At 37.2% G+C, this 25080-nt stretch overlaps 1 protein-coding gene across 1 annotated transcript in view; it reads left to right on the top strand.

Annotated features, from left to right (window-relative positions):
- The window catches only part of LOC113056479 (ankyrin repeat and fibronectin type-III domain-containing protein 1-like), a 63851-nt gene that overhangs the window by 30741 nt on the left and 8030 nt on the right, over positions 1–25080 (top strand). Inside the window, exons 8-21 of the mRNA XM_026223277.1 lie at positions 2210–2338; positions 5641–5833; positions 6518–6728; positions 10683–10877; positions 12096–12209; positions 12778–12875; positions 13075–13165; positions 14117–14224; positions 18475–18574; positions 19355–19487; positions 20226–20342; positions 21225–21440; positions 21886–22052; positions 24684–24825. Coding sequence (XP_026079062.1) covers positions 2210–2338; positions 5641–5833; positions 6518–6728; positions 10683–10877; positions 12096–12209; positions 12778–12875; positions 13075–13165; positions 14117–14224; positions 18475–18574; positions 19355–19487; positions 20226–20342; positions 21225–21440; positions 21886–22052; positions 24684–24825 — 2014 coding nt within the window. The remainder of the gene's footprint in view (positions 1–2209; positions 2339–5640; positions 5834–6517; positions 6729–10682; positions 10878–12095; positions 12210–12777; positions 12876–13074; positions 13166–14116; positions 14225–18474; positions 18575–19354; positions 19488–20225; positions 20343–21224; positions 21441–21885; positions 22053–24683; positions 24826–25080) is intronic.

Raw genomic sequence — 25080 nt, forward strand, 5'->3', positions numbered from 1 at the left:
AATAAATACATACATTTACAGAAGTAAATTTGATTAAAATGTATTATTCATTTGCTCTTTCATATTGTACTTGTTATTTGACGTACAAAGAACAGTGAATAAGGGGCCGATTTTGGACACTGCATTTCATTTTTTATTTAAATGTATTTTTTATCTAAAAGTGAGTATAACATATAAACATTGTTTTTAAGCACTTGACTATTGACTTTGTTTGCGAATTAGCATAACCTAAAAAATAAAATAAAAAACTTGACAAATTGAGGAACCCAGTAAATTGCAGAGTCTCTGGCTGCACCTCATAAGTTTTATGTTAGATAAAGAACAATTGAAGCTGTCTTTTTAATTCGGCATATATTCATTAATGCTTAAATAAAGAACACAGCCCTATATCATTTAGCTGAATTAAATTGTAAAATTGCAGCTATCTTCATGCATCTTTTTTTGCATCACCTTCTTGTTTTCTTCTCTGTATCTCCTCATTACTTCTTCAAGGTGTCTCTCTCTTCTTTTAGAAGTTTGAATTAACACAGGATGGAATTTATGTGGGTAAGAGTGCAGTAGTAAAATGTCTTGTCTGGCCATGTGGTTGTGTGAATCATCCACTTTTCTTTCCTCAAACTTGTCTTTATCTCCAACTGGAATGGTTGGGTATCTTCAAACCAACTACGGCGAAAGGAATGCTGTTAGCTCTTCTTTGTTCAGTGACCATTTTGCATGTGAAACAAATGGCTAATATCCAAGTAGGCGGAGAGATAAGCCATATTAGTATAATATTCCTTTTCCCCGGGGACCCATTTCACATCATGTCACGACTATAGACACAGTAAAGTCAGAGCACATCCTCCCACAGTAAAACATGCTTTTTTTTTGTAGTCTAATTCAGATTTCATCTTGAAAAGCTAGTATTACTTCTAAAAAGTCTTCGAAATCTCCTAAATGGAACTGTAATTTTCCATTGGCCTTTGTAGACAATAAAAATCAGGGCATGCTTTTGTGCACTAGGGCACTAAACACACAGTCAAGCATTCCAGCTATTAAGTCAGTATTAATGGATTAAAAGCATTACATGCAGTGATTGAGCACTCATTTTCAATATTGCTTTAAAACCTAAGGGTCTTCACAAATACAAAGACACAAACAACCTTTTTCACGTAATGTTCTGATCATTATTATAACAACATCATCAACGAGGGGAAATTAGGACATGTTTTAGTTTGAAGTATGCCTCAATTAAGTTGGAGCATTATGCATTTTGCCCTCTGGCCACATTTTAAATTGAAGAGTTCAACTAGCCACAATTGAGTTTTCATCAGCTTGCTTTTGTGATTCATGTGTAATCCTCAAACCTAGTGAACTGCCTCACTGCATGCTAATTTAATTGAAGCTGTCTATCTATCTTGTTTAGAATTTTTGTATTTTGTATTCTTTCTATAATTATTTGAATATTTTTCTTTAAATAATATCTTTAAATGTTTAGGTAGTCGTGTCACCAGTGTGTGGTCAGAGGCTATGACCTTTGGATTCATCTCTTTTTCCAAGAATCTGATGGAAACTCAGTGGTGGCTGGTTGAGCGCCTTAGTATAAAATGCACCCAGAGGGGGCGAAACATAATCTTAATAATTATGCTAGCTACCTTTTGGAGCAGGCCTCCTGTGATGTCTTAAAATACTGTGTTGACAGACAGCTCAGTAGGGTTTGAAACTGCAAATGTGTGTACATGAGAGGCAAGTCACCTGTGGATCCAACTCGGGTCCACTCATGAAAGTCAGAACACCAGATTGTTGTTATGTTGGGGATTAGATGCCTGTTTCTGCAGATAAGAGGGAGAATGAGAGAACTGGAACAACAGGTCCCCCCCCCCCACCCCATCGCTTTCACAGCGTGCTCTGGGCATGCTCAGTGGAATCTCGCGTTAAACGCCTGTGTGCTTTTGTTGTCTCTGTGTCGCTCATCCTAGCGCCTGCAGAATGCCCCTCTCTCCCCCTCCCTTTCTCTCTCTCTCCCTCTCCCTCCCCCCTCCATCTCCTCTCCTCTCACCGCACATTAGCCAGCCAACACTGTGGCGAGATGCTCGTGAAGAGGAGCGCTCCGGTGAACACCTGGTACTCCGGGCGACTCCAGAGCAGGGGTGTCTGTTTTGACCCTTTTCCTCTTCCAGTGTCCTGAATCAAACACTGTCCCACATCTAACTGGACTTTCTCTCATCAGATCTGAGAGTAGAATCTCCCGACTGGCTCAGAGACTCAACCAGAGGCAGAGCGATGCTGCGCTGATTAAGGATTTCAGACCCCTCTTCCTCCTCTCTGGCGCTGCGGGAAGCTCTCAGAGCTTGGACAGGTGAGTTGAGAATCGCTTTCACTCTCGTCCGTCCGCAGTCTCTTACTTCAAGTGTACTTTTCCTCACAGTTCGATTCCCCTCTTAAGTGCTACTAAAATTACCCATCACCCCCCTGCTGCTTCCCACAGGTGCTTCTCAGTCATCCAGGCAGCTGCATTTTCATTTATTGATTGGCCTTATTGTATTCAAGGCATAACCGTAGAGCACCACTCTGATTTGCCCTCTCACTTTGCTCGCTCGAATACTCAGTGGTGTCAGAGGCTTCACTCTGGCACTGCAGAGTGCAATATTATTAGTGCACTGAGTAGGTGTTTGCACACCCAAAACTGCGCACAAGAAAAAAAAAAAAGGACACTGCCTTTATGCCATGTCTGACAGGATTATGGAGCGCTGAGATGAGAAATACCACATTGATCCCCTTCGGTTCCATAGCTTTTAAGGGGAATGTCAATTAAGGACAAATTCGATGTAATTGCAAGATTATTATTATTATTATTTTTTTTCAATAATGAGGACTTCAAGTTCTCTTTTTTTTTTAACAGCATGTTTTTTTATGCTCTGTTCAGACAGTGTGTACTCGCACCAGATGTTTTGACAAATGTTTCAGATCTTGTCTTTTATTCAGGCATTTATATGAATTGTTTTTACATGTCATGGAGTGATTGATGGTGTTCAGAGTATTCTTTCACAAATTTATACATTTTTGGGATGTAGCAAAACATATTACATATGTTCGGCCATTTGTTTTTTTTGTTTTTTTTTATAAATTGGATTCTCTCAACAGCTACTATAAATTCACTGTCTATATATAATGTTATTCTTAGCTCAGAATTAATTGATTTCCTGGAGGATTTCATTATAGTATAAGAACACTGAGGATATCCTTGATAACCAGATTATGTTGTCCTACAGTGATGGCCTCGGTCTGGCCAATGCTGTCTCACGACCTATTCATACATATTTCGCAAGGTAGCAAATTTATACAAATGTAATTTGTATGATTTCTGTAAGGATTGATTCTGTAGATTTAAGGACAGGGTTAGGGGTAGTCTTTCATACAAATTTGCCACCTCATAATATATGTAAGATTTTTCACAAATCATACAAATTCATGCGAGTGATGTTGTATTTAGCCACCTAGTAAAGTATCTACGAATTGCAGTTAGGTCAATTTGGCCTGGCTGCCATTGTTAATTAAATTGTTTTGGATCACTGAGTGATATCAGTTTTGATGTTGACTAATAATGCCATGAAATGAGTTTTTCTTTTTTTAAGGGGTCATATGATGCGATTTCAATTTTTCCTTTCTCTTTGGAGTGTTACAAGCTCTTGGTGCATAAAGAAGATCTGTACAGTTGCAAAGACTAAAGTCTCAAATCCAAAGAGATATTCTTTATAAAAGTTAATAGTCGACTACACCCTTCTAAAATGGCTCGTTATAACACCCCCCCCCCCCCACATCTCCATGTCACAATGTGGAAAATTTGCATAACACCACCCAAATGTTCATTAAAAAAAAGTAGCATAACTTTCTCACTGTTGCTGCACCCGCCATGTTGTCGAGATGCTGTGTTTTGTTATGAAAGCAAATCTACTTTATTTGGCCTTCCAAAAGAGGACACAACTAGAAATCAGTGGTTAAGTTTTATTCTGTTCTGGAACAGTTCAACCCAAATATTCAGATGTGTGCAGCACATTTTACAGAGGATGAGGACTGTTTCCTCTGAGAGTAGCCTACACTATGGAGTCTGTTTCTATAAAGTGGGGCAACTCCAACTTTGCAAGGACAGACTGGCGCTTCTGACTCACAGTCTGTAAGTATGGTTTCATATTTAAAGAATTTGCTACAAAGACTGCACAACTATTATAAATTGCGAATCCAAATAATTGTGAATCATGAAAAAAATTCTAATAAAATAAAACATGTATCTATTATCTGTTTCATGTATCTATTATAACATTTATGTAGTTTTGTTTACTTGGCTGTTTCCTTATAAAAGTCTAGAAATTTGTCAAGTTTTTCGTCAGGTGTCGTTTTAAATTATATGACGTCATTACATTGCCGTCTTGCCACCAGCCAATCGCTGCACTGCTGATCATGGTTTTGAGTATCGATACATATCCCCTTTTAAGCCAACACATGAATGCACAATTATCTCAGATAACTCAATCCAGCGATACTAATCATACACAACAGGTGTGTTCGAAGAACCCAATTAGCCGGATCATGATTAGCACGATGATATCATCTTGGATGTGTCATTTGATCTCGGATGTAATAAGCGACGTACGAAGAATGGGCCCCAGATTGGTAGGGGGCGTAACATTTCCATCACATGCTTGAGGTATTTGTCCAATAACAATGCACTGGATAGCTGGCCAATCAGCTTTTCAGAACGATGAGCTTTGTAAAAATCGACAAGTTTCAGAAAGGCAGGGCATAGAGGAGCAGCAATAATGTACATTATGTGGAAAATAATGTGTTTTTTGAACCTTCAACCGCATAAACACATAGCATTACACCAAATAATGTTCATTTTAGCAACGTCATATGACCCCTTTAAAATCTTTTGAAGGAATGAAGTTTATGCCTATGAAATCTCTTATGCTCAAAGCTTTTTTTTATTTGATACAGAAATAGTAACATTGTGAAATATTTAAAATAGCTGTTTCAATTTTTATATATTTTAAAATGTAATTGATTCATGTAAAGGCAAAGCTGAATTTTCATCAGTTCTTACTCAGTGTCACATGATAAAAAAAAGTAGATTCACTGCTCAAGAAACCTTTCTTATTATCTGAGTTTAAAACATTTTTTTTTTTTTTTTTTGGAAACAGTGATACATTTTTTTCAGGATTTTTTCAGTAATCAAATTCAGAACAACAGCATTGATTTGAAATAGAAATCTTTTGTAACATTGTAAATTTCACTTTTGATAAATTGAACGCATTCTTGCTGAATAAAAGAAAACTCAACTCAAATCAACTTTATGAAAATAGTGTAGATATCAGAAAGGTTCATTTAGATGTCACAAATTTGCTCTTTCTTTTCAAAATAAAATACCTGTGCTTATGCAGTTATTTTGCAGGTAGCTTTATGCTTGAGCTGAGGAATTAATGACTATCCAGTGGCCAGGCCATCTGTCACCAAGACACTGCTGACTCAGATATTAGTCATAAATTGCATACTGAAACACATGCTATTAATTTATTTTGAGAGCACCCCCTTAACAGCACTGATGTAACAGTCATCACACCTAAATGTGTTTTGTCTGTTCTCTTTCCCTTCTCAACTCCACAGGAACTTCTCCATTAGTATGACCCAACAGATGCAGAACCTGCAGCTGACGCAGACTAAGAAGGGGGCAGGTCCCGCCTCCCCCAGTGCTGCCAAGCGCCTCTACCGAAACCTCTCAGAGAAGCTCAAGGGAAGCCACTCCTCCTTTGAGGATGTCTACTTTTTTGGTCGATCTGATCGGATCCGTAAAGTATCTGTGAGTATCTTAATGTTTTTTTTTTTAATTCATCAATAATTCACCATTTTTCTTACAGTAAAAATCTGTCATTAGCTAACATTAACATTAATAAACTGTATAATCAATTGATATTAACATTCACTTGACCTTACACATGACATGCTTAAAACTGGAGTGACATTTCGGATGCCCATGAGACTCTCAGCGCTGTGCCATGCTCTCAGAGCTTACACAAATGTCACTGATTATATACGACTAGGTCTAGCAATCCTCTTGTTGACTCAAGTGCCCAAATACATCTTTCATCCTCGCTGCCTGCATATGTTTTCATACATGGATTTAACTCACAATTGAAGAGCAGAAACTCAACTGCTAAGAAACTCAGATACTATGAATTCACATTTGAATTATTCATTTATTATTGCATTAATTGATTGGGGTACTAGTAGTTTCTGGTGCACGCCTGGTTAAAGATCGGTGCTACTAATTGTAAGTTTGTAGGTCAAACCCATGAGAAATCATCTATTGGCAATCTGTGCTCTTTTTTTCATGTTGTCTGAGTGAGGTGCAAAGGTGCAACAAGGGGACTGTTCGTGTAACAATTTTTTTGCAAATTACAGTGTATAAAAAGTTCTGCTGAATGACTACTTAGAGTATCATGAGTGCCGCTGCTTACCTTCAAACCGTTTTTTCTCCTCACAGAACTTTCAGAGCAGTGAGGCTCTGTTTGAGGCTGTTGAACAGCAGGACCTGGATGCTGTACAGATCCTGCTGTTTCAGTACACAGCTGATGAACTGGACCTCAACACTCCAAACAGTGAAGGTCTGACACCTCTGGACATCTCCATCATGACCAACAACGTCCCCATAGCCAAACTGCTACTCAAAGCTGGAGGGAAGGAGAGCCCTCACTGTGAGTATGCATATTTAACAGCGATGAGCTTCAAACAGTCAAGTCCTTCAGTGTGTCTAATGTGTTTCATTATTAAAGAGCCATTCTTGAGGTTTACAATGTAATTTGACTGGAGTGAATCAATTAATTAATCTAGTCCTTTATGAACATTTGTCACGGTGGTGTCACAATATCACCTTGTTTGGACGTTGTTCTCTGTTTGCCTGTCTGTCATCATGTTTACCGATTTGATTTCTTCATTACGTTCAGCTGTGTTTTCATTCTCATCTCGTTTGTCTTTCTTTTTAAGTCCTGTGTCTAAAACAAAACATTTTGAAATACTAGCATTTTCTTAGTAATTTATATATATATATATAGATAGATTGTATTTGATTTAATGTATTAAGTCTTGTGTCCCCTCATTAAATGTCAGCTGTTGCATATTGATATATAAAATATATATTCCAAATGAATACAGTACTGTATACTATACTAGAATACTAGTTCTACATACATATATAGGCGCACACACACACATATACACACACATGCACACAAAAATAGTATGTAGTATTCATTTTATTAACACTTAAACACACTGTGTGATTTAAATATTTAAATTGTATAAAATTAAATTGTTTAAGTGGTTTAAAAAGTCAGTTTAGCAATAAAATATCTACATTTATTAATTTAATATTAAACAGTTGTAGTTCTAAATAGTCTCTCTCTCTCTGTCTCTATACATATATATATATATATATATATATATATATATATATATATACAGTTCAATTTAATAAAACTTAGTCACATTTGATAAAATGTTTCAGTTTTACAGTTAATATCACAGTAATACAATAAAATCTATTTTACAGAAGCAGTAATTCTGTGTTTTTGGCTGAATTAAATTAAATTAGGCATTTTATTTACTATTAACATTTAAATTTGTATTACTTTGATTTTATTACTTATTATCTTAGGTTATTTTTGTATGTTTTGCTTATCTTCACATTTTCATCCCTAAGGAACAGAAGTGCATTCTATGCAGTTTCTTCACCATCAAAAGGTTTTTTCTTGTGTCACACGCTCCTGTTTGGCTTGGGTGACCAAAAGCAGATGCTCTGTAATTGGACAAGCTGTTTAGAATGAAGCTGACGATAAACAGACTGAGCCGAAGTGAGTGTTTGGCACTTTGCTTTAGGGCCTCGTGTAATAATCGCCTCCAAGTAGGAATACTAGAATAAACTTTTCCATGAAAGCTGCCATAAGCACTCATAATTTTACTTTAAACATCTACTGACATCTGTCGTGACCCCTAATGAGTTAATGAATTATGTAATTATGTAATATTTTGGTAATAACATTGTACAGTGTCACATACTGTACCCTTATAATAAAACAATCATTGTTGTCATTCATGCATATTTTTTAACATGCATATAAAAATTGTTGTGACAACCTTGGTGCGGATATCAGGTTTTAATGCATCAAGAACAGATCTGTTAAAAATATCTGCGCCCATTGCCCTTGGAATAATCAACAGCATATTCAGTCCATAAGTCTATTGCAACAGTAGAACAGGTGTTTCTTACCTTGAAAGACATGGAAAAAAAGTCCTCCAGTCCACAGCGCTATGTGCAATCATGAAAAAGCCGAATGTTGTCTGCGACCTAACAGGGAGTACTGTACTGCAGTATGAGCAAGGCCGGGGTGGGGTAGACAGCACACGGCATCCCTCACCAAAATCTTAACAAGGTTTGTCGTTTAATGGTTTAACTTTTCCAATTATGCATGTAACAGGGGGCAATTATACAAAGTGATTTATTGTACCTGGGCTACAGTTAAATTTCAAAACAGTTCATCGTGGCACAATCCAATCCTTGTAAACAAACAGAAAACAAACATTGCCGTATTTTCCCCTCCTGGGCTTTGGGATTTATATTTATGTCAAGCCAGAAGTGTCAAGTAAATCAATCAGCCAGACGCCTGACAGTTTAGGGGGCTGACCGAAGACTTATGTTAAAGCATGTTTATGGACAGGACTGGGGCCCATAATGCCTATATTTAGGGCTGTCCCAAAGTCCCGACAATGCCAACTGTGTGTGACAGTGCAATGTCTGCCGACTTGCCCATTAATTTATAGTTTGTTCAATTAACCGCATGTAGTAGCCAGATGTCAATCTTCAGAGCACAGGAAATTGCACCTCAAGGCAGCTAATATCAACCTTTTCCACTGTGCCCTGGACCCCCGTGTAAGACCGGCTAGGTTAGACCCTCTTTTTTTTGAGTTGACAACACACACTTTATCATCTCCCCCGGAGAGCTCCCGTCTCCAGGGGTTCGGGCTGGGCCAGTGAAAGAGGGTTTCTTCAGCCATGTATTTATTTGTTTATTTTGCTGTCATGGTCTATGACTAAGACTCTGAAAGAAAATGCAGTAGTATTCACAGCCTATGAGGAGGTCTGGTCAGGCAGTATTCATTTTACCATGACAAATCTATATGGCCAAACACAGTCCTGTGTGTTCCAGACGACCGTAGAGTACATACATCCACACTGCTATGCTGACACATGGAGTGTGAGCTGGGAGAATTAATGGTAGTGTAATGGGCTTCCTGTCATTTCAATCAGGACTTTTATTTTTGGTTCATGTAAGTTGGAGATACATGTCATTTTCACATTACAGTTTTGATTATAAACAAGTTGACGAATTTGCATGTGAAAACTTTTATGCCCTGCCTAAACTGATTTTTTTTTTTTTTTTTTTTTTGTGACAAAACAATTTTACTTGTTTTTTAATACTTTTTTTGTTTTGTTTTGTTTTTTGGATATGGAGAGTAATGCTTCATTAGGTTTCCAGAAAGTAAATGTCCTAGTCATTGTCTCCATAGAGAAATTGATTTTCGGCAGTAACGCATAAACCCTTCGAGATAGAGCTACCACGAGGCTGTTAAATTATGATTCATTCTTCTGTAGAAGCCACAAGTGTGAATTAAATATTATTTCAGAAACTCACTACTCATAATAATTGTATCTGTCTCTTATTTTGAAGTTTATCTAGCTTTTTTGTATCTTTGTTTCTGTTTTGTTATTCTGGTTGTATTTCTTATGGTTTATTGATTTGTCATGTGTTGGTTTTGCTTACTGGTTTATGCGGTTATGTGTTTGGTCTGGTTATGTAGTTGTTCATTATTGAATGTTTGATATGTTCTTGTTGGCCTTCTTGCTGAGTTTTGATGAGTTAATTTTCTGTGTAAACCATGCTCTGTTTATTTGGTTCTGCTTTGTTTGATTTTTGATTCATTTTATATTTTTTTATTTTATTATTATAGCTCAAAAACCTACACTACTCATAATCCTCAAGAGAGAAAGAACAAACAGAAACCACTGTCACTGTGGATACAAATTTCTACTCCCTACACTCTCAAAATGCATATATATTTTGCAATAAACTCAAAATATATTGTTTTTACAACTAAAACTATAAAGTCATTATATATTGTACTATAGTTTTTGTATTTCGGCAATCTTAATGTGTCATGGAATGATAGCTTCATTTCCTTATAAATTATTTTAAGTATGCAGTCTAGTGCCTGTGTTCAGGTAATTTAGCTTCCAGTCAAATTGTAATGTTGTGTTCAACTCAGAGCTGGTTGGTTTGGTTCAAGGCTTAAAAAACTATTTGATGGAAAAACCTTTTTACTGCCCACAGAGGAAATTCTAGTACATAGGCCACTGAAAAAATGGGTGACCAGTTGTGCTCTATTGTACAAGAGCTTGAATGTGTAATTAATTTTCATTTCATAGCAGAGAACCTGTATTTTTTACACTATACAGGTTTGAAGTAACACATTTTGACTTTACACCTCACTTTTAAACTGAGATACAAGGTTGCCCAGAAGCTAAAAAAGAAAAAAATCATACATTTTGTAATCATACAAAAGTATCATTACCAGACCTCTGTGTTGTGTTTCAGTTGTCAGTTTGGAGAGCAGAGATGCCCATCTCTCAGCACTGGTGCAGGAAGCCCAAAGGAGAGCCAGCGACCTGTCCACCCAGGTTATGAGAGAAAGTCTCAGCCTGGAAACATCTGACAAGGAAAAACAGCTCAAAGCTTGGGAGTGGAGATGCAAACTCTACAAGCGCATGCGCACGGGATTCGAGCATGCACGTAAGTTAAACCTGAGTCTGCTGCTGTTGTCTAACCTTTCAGGGAGAAGAAAGGTCATTCATATGTTAAGATACAATACAATTACACAGAAAACTAGCCTTTTTTAATATCAGTCCTGTCTAATCTATCACTATCTGCTGAAAGGTCATCTATTCCCATTTCAGCCCAACCTGTTAACTTTATTAGAATGTGAATACTCTTCAAACAAGCCACTATGATCATGTGGCCCACTGATATTAATATCAGGTTGATTGGCCTGAAATGACTCTTGAGCTGGGAACACACAAGATAGTTCCTCTCACCCTCCTGTCATATTGATTACTTGTTAAATCAGGTGAGTTTCGTTGGCTTCTCTTTGTAAACAACCTCAAGTGAAAGCAGCCGCGATAAATCAGCATCGCTTTGTCACAGACACTCTCGGATTGCCAAGAAATACTCAGCGGTATCTCTGAAAAGGATTTTAGGTAACACAAGAGCACCATTAGCTGTACAATATGAAGCTGCTAACAAGAAGATGGAGCCACATACAGCGTGCATGTACAAATAAAGTGGGTATAGAAAAGAATCATCCCCCTTTACTTTAAAAAAAAAGAGAAAGAATTCGCATGAGCAACTTGAATTCAACATGATATCTGCGTTGAAATATTGTCTACCCTCAGGCATAATGGATTCCTGTTGAAATGAGTGGATTTCACCCCTTTTTGCAGTTTTCCACTGCTGTTGGATTCCCTTTGGGCAGACAGTGGCTCCATTTACACTGACAGCAGGTCAACAGAAAAGCAATAAACCGATATTACATTCCACCTCTGAAGGACAATAAGATGTCTATTTAAAGGTTTAAGCAATTTCAAACTTTATTTTAATTAATTGTGAAAATAAATTGTTAGTCGAGCCACTTTTTTGTGCAGACACTCAAACACTTCAATTGATCTTTCTAACGGAAATCGCCCCAAAAACATAGCTATTGTTGCTGAGCTGGGCTGGCTGAGATGCTTAAACAGAGCAGAACATGTTTTGATGTCGGAATAATGTTTATACTTGCGGGGAATCAACCTGACAATGGATTACTTTGCATAATAAGTCACACATCATAATAATTAAACATCACCTGTATTTATGGTCATTTAATTACCAACAGTAATTGTTCTCCCCAACCTAAAAGCACAATGCAAGCTATGTGCAAGTTCTGCTATGTGACCTTTGAACTGGCTCTTTCAGGACCACCGGAGGCTCCATTAATGGTGCGTCTGAGTGTGACCGGCAGCACATCTCTCACTGTTAGCTTTCAGGAACCTGCCAGCATGAACTCGGCCGTAGTGACCAAATACAAAGGTCAGTGCAACCATTTGTCTGTATTACACACACATATACCTGATTGCATTGAGAAAGGGTGTTTTTTTTTATTAAACTGTTATTACAGTGGGTATAACAAATGTACGAAAGGGGTGGAGAAGAGGTGTTTTATTACTTTTATTGGCAGTTTAGAGTTACAGTTTCTTTTATTTTCAAAAGATGATTAACAGGTGAACAAACCCATGGATTTAAATTAAAGGAAGATCACAAGTCATATCTAGGCATCTGAATATTATTTAGAGAGTTGGAGATATGTATCAGTGAACAGCCACTGTAAATCCCCCTTAGGAACCATCTAGAGCATCTTAGCAATGACCCACAGCAGCCTAGCAATATGGTGCAGATTTCTGCATGGACGAAAACCACTCACATTTTCTAATATAAATATCTAGTTATTCAAACTATGATGTTGTTTTAGCTGGAATTTCTGTAGTTTAAGATATCGTGGTCCTGTATCATTCTGTCCTATTTGGTTTCTTCAGATTCACTCATTTATTGATGTTCTCAGCTTTTAACTCGGTATAATGTATGATGGCGTTTATTGCAGTGGAATGGAGCTGTCTGAAGGACTTCTCTTTATTAGCCGGAGAGCTGATCCTCGAAAATCTGCAGTCCCTGAAACACACAATAACAGGTCTTACCACGGTGAGCTCAAATTACTTTGTAGACTTTACTGTTATCCAGAGATAGATGCTTCGAGTCACTGTGTTTTCTCAGAATAACACATCATCGTCTGTGTTGCCATTATGTGTTATGTGTTATTTTATGTCCACAGAACTCCACTGGTGGTGCAGCTTGTTATAAGTAAATTATGTCTTAGATATTTTTTTCGTGATTGTTACAGGGTAGACAATACTACGTTCAAGTGTCTGCCTACAATATGAAAGGCTGGGGTCCGGCACAACTCTCTCAACCTCCCTCTGCTGTTCCCTCCAGTAAGTTCTGAAGAGCAGCCACAGTTGTTAAGTCCCACAATAAAGGATAATTTATAAAAAAGCATACTACAGCTTCAAACACCACTGACTGGAAAGTTCTCAAACCTTTGAGCTTTGCGTCAGCATAGTTTTGTGCTTCTAATTCAACTATTATGTCAGATAAAAGGAAAGAAAATTTTATTGATTTTAGCCAACATCCTTGGATATAGGACTGCGCTATTATTTAACAATCTGGCCTTGAGTTTAAGCTTTCAAATAAGCACTGCAAAGAAAAACAAACTGACAAGTGTTGCGTCAGTAACAAATCCAGCATTATAAACTGCATGACGCAATACAGACACAGAGACAGCTACAGTTTTTTTATACTCATTATAATACATTGCATTCAATTGACCCTCTCTTGATAACGTGTTGCTGTTCAGTAAGTCCCCCAACACTGTTTCACCATACTTTTGGATTGTTTTGGGGTATTTTAAGCCTCGTTAACACCAAGAACGATAACTAAAGATAACTATAAAGATAACGATATTAGCATCCACACCAGCGAACGATATCGTCTGTTTATACTGAGCGCACGTGTATCTGCCGCTTTAAATCCTCAAGCTCGTTATAGCAATAGCAGGGTGGATTCTGATTGGATGTCAATGTTTGTATCGTTCATCAGCTGGAAAAAAATCGTTCTGAAAATGATTCCGACGATACCGTTTCTCTATGCCTTTATCGTTATAGTTGTAGTGTGGACTCTGCTATTCTTTAATAATGAGAACGATATTTAGAACTATATCTTTATCTTTATAGTTATCGTGCTTGGGGTGAACGGGCCTTAAGACTTTTAAGCGTTTGCAGGACCATCTGACTGAATCAAATCAAATTAATTTTTTTTTTTTTTTTGACATCTAGAACGTGTCACAAATCTAAAGCTGAGTCTTGTGTGATATTGCTCTCTGTTAGACTGGAAGGACTGCGATGGGAGAGAAAGCAAGAGGAGAGGACACATTGAGGCTATGGAGAGGCTGTTACAGCAGGTTCGAGCCACACACCAGCACTACTGCTGTGGAGGTACACACACACACACACAAACACACACACACACAGATCACTCGTATTGATTCACATAGATACACAAAGTGTAAGAAGACTATCTCTCATTCACACAAATATTCACAAATGCTCCTTTTTTAGCTTCCTGGGAATTTCATTTATATAATTTTTTAGAAAAAGGAGATTGAGAAATGAGCAGTTATGTGACGTAGCAACACACACACACACATGCACACACAAAAGTTTCTTTAGTACCTAGTACCTGTTCAGCATATCAGAATGATTTCTGAAGGATCATGTGACATTGAAGACTGGAGTAATGACTACTGAAAATTCAGCTTTGGCATGACAGGGATGAATTAAAAATTTAAATATATTAAAACAGTTATTTAAATTGTAATAATATTTCACAAAATGACTATTTTTGTGAGAATAAGAAAACTGTACATACTTTTGAGCATTAGTGTGTTTTAAACATTTCAGGTTTATGAGCTTGGGTTGATTAAACAATTATACTCCCAATGGTCAACATCCCCATTTGTCTTAGAGCAACATATTTATGGTCCCTGATATCAAACTGGTCCTGCCTTCAGAGCATCATAAATCGGCACAGTAGCGTAGGTGTATTCAATTAGGTTTGAAAGTTTTTGTAATATCTCTGCGCTCCCATGTGAGCTTGAAAACCTATTACACTGTTAATGGTTCAAAACATTGGGAATCTCATACCTGCTGCATTGTGATCAGTGGTGCGGGGAAATATTTTAAACCAGTGATTCTATACAGTCCAGTCACGAACCAATATTCATTAATAGTTAACACAGAGGTCAAGTCTGTAGTAGACTTCATCTCCAAAATGTCAAAATTCAAATGTTGATTAGAGTTCTGTGATGCTTCTTTTTTGAAGAGTTGTGTGATGTTTCTTGTTTGGTCTTATTGCTTGTTTTTTTCTTCTTCATTTTTTCATTTATACTTATATATTTAAATCTATTATATATATCTAGAGAATTTCACAATGGAATGAATATTTTATATTCATTTTTTTTCTATACGTGTATAAATTCTTTATAATTTTCTAATAAATTCTAATATTTTGTTAGATTTTTTTAATTTATTTTAATTTGTTGCTGCATTCATTCTCATTTCAATTTAGACAGTTTGATACATGGTTTTATTCCAGTTAAAATATTCCATAAAAAAAATAAAAATTATATAAGAGCAATGCTTTCATTATCGTGATTTTAGACTGCTTTGTAAAACTCACCAGATGACATCATCCTCATAATCTCAGTTTTTTGCTCAGCTGGTGCTCTTTTATTTGCTTTCTTTATTGTGTTCGGCCTTTGCCTTGTCTGTCTCTCATAATGCTCTCACTCTTTCTCATCGTCTCTCTCTCTGCCTATTTCTCCCTAACATCCACCCATCGGCCCACTCACCAGAAATCTCTCACTACCATCATCCTTTCGTCTTCTAAGTCCACACTTCTTCCAGTAGATTAACTCCGTATTAAAGTGACTAAATGAAGCATGGTCAAAGTGTTTTGACTCAAGTATGGCCATCCAGAGCAGCATGAATACGCTCTCTCAGCATTCCTGCTGCCTGCCCTCCTACACTCTGCACGCAAGAGGCGAGGCCGGGGAGGAGGACATGTAAATAAATAATGTTTTAATACATTTATCCATTTTAGATTTTAACATCTATGTGTCAAACATGTCATCCGTATAGTGCAGCACTGTAAATCATAGGACTCGAGCACAAACACCTTTAAAACGAGGCTTGCTGGACGTATCGTGAAGCGTAGACAGTCTGCTTTGGCCTCAGGCCCACCCTCTAACCCAGAGGCCGGCCGTCAGGGTATAGACGAACGCTGTTCCTGGTGCTGACAGTGCTGCACTGCTCACAAACAGTAACTTCATTAGGCAGCTATGCAGCCGGCCACAAGCAGGAGGGGGGTGAGCAAAAAAAACGGCATCACTCATCTGTTTAGAAGTCAACACTAATGATGTCAGAGAGATGGCTGCCAGCGTCGCAAATGAATTTATTTAATTGATTCTACAAGAAAAACACTGAATGATGTGGAAAGCAGAAAAGCAGTAGAAACTATGCAAAAATAACACATCTGTCTTTGTCTATTTTAATTTAGAGAGAATGTGGGTATGTACATTGCAAAAAGCATTTTCTTCATCAGTCTGTCTTGTTTTTAAGTAAAAATGTTGAAATATCTTTAAAAACCACATAAATTAAAAACTAAAAAAATGTAATAGTTTGATTATAAGAACATAAATATCCTTTAGAACAAAATATCCACATGAATTTATTTTAAATATTTGATGATGTAATATATTCAGGATGGTGAAAACCTTTTGTGTGCATTATGTGTGCATTTATGTGTGCATTATGTGTCCCCATAGTTATTTTTGGAGCAATGGTGTTCGAAAATTAATCTGCAAAATTAATCAGCATCAGTACAATGACACCACTATAAAAACCACTCTGAAAAAAATGCAGCTTGTTTAAGCAGAGGTTATCTTAATTTATGATGTGTATATGTGGAGCTGAGAGGTTGCTCTCAAGCCAAGGTGTGTGTGTGTGTGTGTGTGTGTCATGCACACAGCTCCCAGTGTTCCTGCATGAGACACAGCAACACCCACACGCACGGCGCAATCGCTCACACGCACACCTCCGCGCTCCGCCACTGCTATGTAAGCGCTTTCTGTCAACGAGGGCCTGGAAAGTCTGGCCACGATCGTTATGGATGATCTCGCTCGCTCTCGTATGTTGAAAAGGGTCCGTTGACCCCCGCTAAATTAGTTAGAAAATGAAGAATGCTACCCGCGCTCGCCGTCTCTCCGGCTCTCACTAACCTCATTTCATGGTTGCACTCACTGTGCGGTAGACAGATGGATTGCCAAGTCATTAATCAAAGGCGATCCATTTTTTTTCTTTTTGCTTTCATAAATGAAAATGCATTTCTTTATTTATTTATTGTGACAGTTTGGCGGCACAGGAGGCCAATGCACTCATGTCTTATAATCTGCTTGTCAAAGCCAGTTAACCTTTTGAGGGAGAAATAAATACAAATTCTGCTCTCAACTTATCAACACGTGCAGTGGCTCTGTTTGCAGAGACTGGAAACTACCACTAATCTTAACATTTAAAACAAAATGTTAAAACGGATTTAATGTGTTCCCAAAGTGGATAATTATGTTCTTACTCCTACTTGTTGTGATGCAAAAATTGCGAATTGCATCCAAACCTTAAAGACTGGTTGTGATATTCCAGCATATGCAATCAAAGTTGACTTTTTTCCAATAGGGACGTAATTGTCATGAGATTCCAGTAAGATTACGTGTTGCAGTTATGAGGTTACATTATGTCAATATCTCACCAAGCAGGAAACAATTTGTGTGCGCATTTAATCACGTACTGTTAACAGTCGCCACGGTAGGGTCAAAGGGGCCAAGGGTTAATCTTCTTAAGGGACTTTTAAGACACATTATTCCTTCAGGATTTTGATAGTGATTTTCAAACGGAAAATCTGCCTTCCTACCTCCCTTCTTTAGCCCCTCCGGTGGAGACATTGAGACTAGAGTTAGCGTGATTGCTCTCACAGTGACTCACTCACTCGCTCTGATGGCCACTTTTACGTTGTAAACAGCTTCTCAGCCAAATGGATTGTTCCGTCTGCCCTGCTGTTTACACGGGGGGCAATTACGTGATGCTTAATTTCACGAAAACAGGGACGTCTGAAGATTGGCATCGCTGAAATGTGGGCTGATATGGCTGCACTTGAAGCTGGAGATACGCAGCTGAAATGTTCCAGATAACCAGTTTGTCGGTGGCCTGGGTTACTCCCCCGGACCCTCACTTACACTTACGCACTGAGACTCTTTCACCCTGTCTGTCTTCAAAGTGCTCTATGTTTATTCCTTCATTCAGCATGTTGTTTTGCTCTTTACAATGATTTTTTTGTCTTGATGATAACAGGGTTTTCAAGTGACTTGGAAATGTTCATCTCCAGAGGATGACCAAAACTACATGGCTTATACTCAATAAATCACTGGGTTTTCTTAACAACTAGTCAATCTTAAGGAAGTCAGAATGAATCAGTGTTTCAGTAGAGTAACTTGCAGATAACTAAGATGATTTTCCACACAGTTTTTCCATTGTGGGTCTCTCACACTATTTTCAGTCTCCCATAGGAATCTACCAAGTCTATATATTTTGTTGTTTTTACCTGTTTGTTCATCTTGCCTCGTCTTTTCCCCTAGACACATCAAAGTTGCCGAATCCAAGTCGTAAACAGTCAGTGTCCCGGAGCCTGAAACACCTTTTTCACTCCTCTACTAAATTTGTCAAGACTCTCAAAAGGTGGTATGAGCATATGATAGAAAATAGGTGGCACTTTGCCACGAAAAGTTTACATATTTTTGTCAAATTAGTTTTATTTCAGAATTAAAGGCAAAAATAGTTATTGCTAGATTGTTGTGCTATTAGATATGTTCATTAAAGTACATTTAAGCACTTCTTTATTTGCAGCCTTTTCCACCTCTGGTGGTCTTGACCTTTTCCGCTGAATCCAGCAATCAAAATCAAACGTCATAATTTTTAAAGAATATTTTGAAAAATTGATTAACTATATTTATTATGCATATATTTATTATAATTATAATTTATAATTTATTGTGATATTAAAATTAAAAAATATTTTTTTTTCACATTTTAATGGCAAAATATATTTTGCCAATTTAATTTGAATGTTTATGCAACATTTATTGCTGTCTAGGGTTTTTAAGGGATTTAACAACATTTATACATGCAAAAACATCAATTGTTTCTACAGTGAATAGAAAATAAAACTTATAATTCTATTAGGTGTTTTGGTGTTTCTGCTAATGAATATATTTAAAATATAAATGTAATATTTTATTTGCTTCCTGTAAGGTTAACAATCAACATTATCTTAACTTTAAGAAATTCATATCACTAAATATTTGCTGAAATAAAAGCCCCCCTCTTTACGAGTTCCAGGCCCTATATTGTATTCTATTCTTGGAAAGTGCCAAGTATTATAGTATTACCATTCTAGCTGAATATGCTGAATTCGTCTTGTTCTGAATATGTTCTCTTGGCTGTTTTTTTTTCTTTCAGGGGAGTTTATATAGCATCAGTATTTTACCATAAAGACAGTCTGCTAGTGACTAATGAGGATCAGATCCCCATTGTGGAGGTGGAAGACTCATACAGCAGCTCCCTCATGCAGGACTTTCTGTGGTTTACCAAGGTATGTAAAAACATACAGTCAACCGCGACATTAAGCAGCGGAGAGGTCAGGAGAGAAACGGTGCTAAAGTAACGTGCGTTTTGTTAACACTGAACTGAAACATACATTTTCGGTGTTTTCATTACACATCTCTTTGACAAGTATCAATATTTTTGTTGGTTTCTTCCAAATGCAGCCCGTGGTCAGCTTAGCGTCCTAAATATATTCTGTCAAAGTGAACAGTCACCACACTTTTGACGTTAGGCCGCGCATTTGTAATTAGCCCATCATTACAAGGCTAAAGTGGTGTGATGCAAAAAGCAGAGAGAGTCTTAGCAGAATATAGCTCTTTGTTTGATGGCCAAATACTTCTAGATTTTATGGTGAGATTGGAGGTAATGTTATACTCATGGAACGAACCTTGCAGCATTTCAATCGCTCAAGTCCACATCCAAATGTTTATTTTACAACTTGTCTCCTAATATGCAATTAAAAATGAAAGTTCGTCAAGGCAAATTTTGATGTTGGCTTGATAAACCTTGTCTCCCAGTTTAAAATAGTTTGAAGGTTAAACGGGCAGGCACACAGATGGTTTCTTCTTTAAGAATGATGGACTTTTCCGTCTAAAGCACTTTATAGCAGAGATATCGCCTCACTGAAGATAAAGCACTCTGGCATTCATGACTTTGAATGATGTCGAGGAATTAGGTAAATAGCTTCCTCTAACTTTAAAAGTGTACGTGTGTGTTTATTTTGCAGCTGTCCTGTATGTGGGAAGACGTCCGGTGGCTGAGACAGAGCCTGGCAGTCTCCACCTCTTCCTCTTCCACTCTGCAGTCCAGACAGAAGATGCTGGCGGCCGCGGGCCAACTGCAGGTTTGCCAGCCCGTGATGAGCCTTGCTAACAATTTATCACTATAATGGGATTTGATCTCAGTACAAATTGAAATTGGGTTGGATAATCTCTTATGTGGGACTCTTAGCAGAGTGTGCGTCTGTGTTTGAGCATATTTTAAATTGCATAACAATTATTTTGGCCTACATGTTCTACTTACCGTATTTTCCGGACTATAAGTCACACTTTTTTTCATAGTTTGGCTGGTCCTGCGACTTATAGTCAGGTGCGACTTATTTATCAAAATTAATTTGACATGAACCAAGAAAAATTAACTAAGTTAAAACATTATCTTCTACAGCTGCGAGAGGGCTGGAGACGGTAATGTTTTCTCTTGGTTCTAAATAAATGCGACTTATAGTCCAGTGCGACTCATATATGTTTTTTTCCTCATCTTGACGTATTTTTGGACTGATGCGACTTATAGTCCGAAAAATACAGTAACAGTTTTTTTAGTACAATAATGTGTACATTTTTTAGTTAAACTAAAATATTTTCAATATTTCTTTTTCAATGCAATTCATTTACATTATAACCATTATTTAATGAATTTATATATTTTTATTATTAAAGAGTACATTTTTCAAAATTGAGAGAATTACACATTGGTCCAGTCCTGCATTGCAGAAATACTTGGTGCTATGTCCTTTTTGTCAGGTATTTTGTATTTCTATTGTGCTAAATCAAAAGCATAATGATTTGATAAAGAGGACAGTCTTAATTATATTGTGTATGATTATTATCGGTTCCATGTTCAATGTCAATGTCAAAACCCAAAAAAAACTATTGTTTTGTAGTGGACACCGTGCACAGCATCATAGCATTATATTCTTCTCTATTTCTTTCTGTCTTTCTCCAAACAGAATCTTCTGGGCACTCACAATTTGGGCCGAGTCCATTATGAGCCTATTAAAGACCGTCATGGGAATGTCCTGCTTTTGACAGTGAGGGAGATGGATAGCCTTTATTCCTTTTTCAATGGGAAGTGGATGCAGGTATCCAAACTGCAGAGTCAGAGGAAGTCTCTTTCCACTCCTGAGGAACCATATGCCCTGGACATCCTCCTCATAACCATTCAGGTAAACACAGCTCTGTCTTGACTCAAATGTCAACCCTTGCACTGTTTAGTCTACAGACATTAATGATACCTCAAATAATCAGAATCAGAAAGAGCTTTATTTTCAAGTATAGTATGTTTGCACATACAAGGAATTTGTTCTGGTCACAGAAGCTTCCAGTACACAGAGACAACAATGAACAAATAATAAGAAATAAATATATGTGAATGAAATACATCTGTGTGTGTGTGTGTGTGTGTGTGTATATATATATATATATATACTGTATATATATACTGTATATGTACCTAAATACAAAAAAATGCATTTACAATTGTGGTGTTTACAAGCAATGGAATAAGTTGTAGGGTGGTATTAAATAATACACCATTCAAAGAAAGGTTTATATATATATATATATATATATATATATATATATATATAAACTCTCTTATTTTGATTGTAGGACATTCTGGCCTATCAGAGACGGAGTCAGCATCGGCTGTCCTCTGGACTTTATCTGGGTTACCTGAAGCTTAGCAGCTCTGTGGATCAGATCAAAGTTCTGGTTCCTCAGCGGACGCCCAACATGCTCTGCCACACCAAGATACGAGACAACTGGAACGTTTCAAGGTCAGCTTAGAGTGTTCTTCAACATGTTATTGACTTTTACAGTTTTACAGATATTTCTTATTGTAACGTGGGAGCCGATGAGACGTGCAGATCCATATGCAAGCTTTTATTACACAGAGACGTGGTCATAACAGACATGGGTCAAACACTAGCAAACGGGTATATAGAGCAACACACAAGAATAATTCTAGGGCGAGCGTGAGTCTTCGATGAGTGAACAATATCCAGAGGGCTAATTCAGTATCCAGAGCAAAAGGGTCAAAACACAAGTAACAGGGCAAAGCAAGAAAAAGACTACACTATGAAAACTAGAAACTGAAACAAGGCTATGAGAACTAGAAAAAGAGACAAGACCAAGCGAACTAACACGAAAAGGCTTTTGTATTGCTAGAAGAGTGACTTACACATAACAATACTTGGTAGTGTGTGAGAGAAAGTCCAATGCTTATAAAGCGTGTCTGATGATTGTGCTGTGTGTGTGTAATGGGTCTCAGGTGCATGGTGTGATTCTTATCAGGTGAATCAATCTTGTGATTGGTGCAATGGAGCATGGGAAATGTAGTCCAGGGTGTACTGTCTAGTGCAGCGGTTCTCAATTGCAGTCCTCGCGCCCCACTGCTCTGCATATTTTGAACGTTTCTCTTGGCGCTTCAGACATAGTTCTATTCGAACATAACATCACAGCATATTCAACCATGATTCCATGATTCTTTTTTTATTACTCGTAATTTCTGTGGTCCATTTGTCCCTCATGTTTGATTGTGTCTTTTAGTTCAGGTGTCTCCTGTCTGTTCTGTCATGGATTTATCCTTGTATGTTCATCTTCATCTTCATCTTCTTCATGTGTTTGTCTCACTGCAGTGTGTTAGATTTCTTTTTTTTTATTTTAGTGTAGAGCACATGCGCAATGCTGATTTTGTTGTTATTTATTTTTCTGAGATCATGCCATGTTGGAACTTGTCTGTGTGCAATTTTGAGAAATATAATATACAGATTTACAAAATGATAACTCATAATTGTGAGAAAAAGTCTGAATTCTGAGAGAAAAGTCAATTACCTTTTTGTATTTTTTATCTTGTGGCAGAAACAAACAAAACACCGTTTTGCTAGATATAAACTCAAAATCCTGAGTTTACATCTCACAGTTCTTAACATTTTAGATTTTCAAGAAAAAAAGTCTGTTAGATAAAAAGACTAATTACTTTTTTTTTTTTTTTTTTTTAATCTCATAATGGCAATAAGCTTCAATAGCTTGGCTAAAAAAACTGTGGGAAATGACCTGGGATGTTTAAATGAAAAATGCAAATTTCTGCAAATAAAAAGTAAGATTCTACATAATATGCAACACAACAAATGGGATGATTGTTTGGTCCTGCTTTAGGGGAAATATAATATTCAGAATATGCTAATATAGTAGTAGTCTTTTTTTTTTTTTTCAGCTAAAAAATATGAAAGACAACGACCCTAGGTTTAAAAGCATGTGATAAATATTGCAAACAATTAAAGCATGTATTCAAAGGCTGTAATTGAATCATATAATTATTTTCTCCTTTTTTGTTAATTTGTTGCTTTTACCAAAAGACCAGCAAATGTACATCTTGACTCATCATAAAAACCTCTCATGCAATTTAATTAATGTCATTGATATGGATGTTCAGTTTTAAACATTTTATAGCACCGAAACAAGTTAATATTTCTTATTAGTGAAGCCAATACGAGCTCTCCAGAGTGAGTGTACCTGAGAAGATTGAAATATGCCTGAACTCTGCGTCGGGCTCCCCCTCACCACAGGCTTACATAGTTTCTTGACACCACCATTTTTTACAGTCAAAACAAAACTGCTATTTGTTTTTGTTCGGTAAAGGAGCTATTTATTTATTTTCATCTCGGGTCATGGTGTGGACCTTGGTAGGTAGCTAGAGACAGGGAGGGTATTATCCTGCAGCTCTGTGTGGCAGTAAAACTAAATTTACTATGGAGCCGGACTGTGGAAGTCAGTGGGAGGTTCACACTGGACGATGCCCACTCATGGCTCGAGGAAAACCTCTGGAGCAAAGAAATTCACCTTTTTTTTCCACCAACCTACCCCATAGAATCTAGCCTTGAGGGTGTCCTCAAGACTAAGACCAAATTACTCAATTTTGCCCCATCATCATCTTACCTGCATACTATGAGCTGATGCTTTTCATCCTTCAGTTTTTATGAAATTTATAGAAAGTTAAATTAATTTTAAATCAGTTTACCTAGCTGTAAAATTCTTTTTTTTTTCTCAATACTTTAGGTTTATGGATATTTTGTCACAGATAATAGTGTAATAATTATTTTTTAATTCTCTTTGCAATACATTTTTTAAATTCTCTCTGCAACAAATACCCAAGCATTGTCGCTTTCCTAGGCATCTGTTTTAGCATTATTGGACAATTAAGCACTTTTCTTGGTGTAAAATGTTCAGATTAAAAGGAAGAGTTTTTAGTGGTTTAGTGGTTGCCACAAGCATCTCACTAATCTTTACCCTAAAAATCAGACATGCCATCCCACTAGCCTTTGGAAACCACTCTGTCGAGGACACTACTGGAAGCCTTGATATAGAGCTGTGTGTATGTTGACTAAACACTGTCTCTTCCCACCCAGGAATGAGTGGGAATGGCTGCAGTCACTGTCTGGCCCTGTGGAGGTGGAAAGAGAAGATCAGGATACAGACTGCCTCCTCTTCTCTGAGCTCCAGACAGCCATTAAGAGTCTGCTGCACCAGATCAATCTACCTCTCCACCAGGTACTGCAGTCTACAGGACAAGTCTGTGGTATATTGGTGTAAAGCACCACAATCATCCCAAAAAGATTCTATATATAAAAGTTTGTCAATATATTTTACTTAATCCTTTGAGATCTGGATGGATGGATGGATGGATGGATGGTTAGAGGGGACAGATGTGATTGATGCTAAGTTATGGCATAACATTGTTACCCTTTGACCCTCATGATTTAAAGTGTGTGTGTGTGTGTGTGTGTGTGTGTGTGTGTGTGTGTG

The sequence above is a fragment of the Carassius auratus genome, chromosome 37 (assembly GCF_003368295.1).
Source record: "Carassius auratus strain Wakin chromosome 37, ASM336829v1, whole genome shotgun sequence".
In the NCBI taxonomy this organism is placed as follows: Eukaryota; Metazoa; Chordata; class Actinopteri; order Cypriniformes; family Cyprinidae; genus Carassius; species Carassius auratus.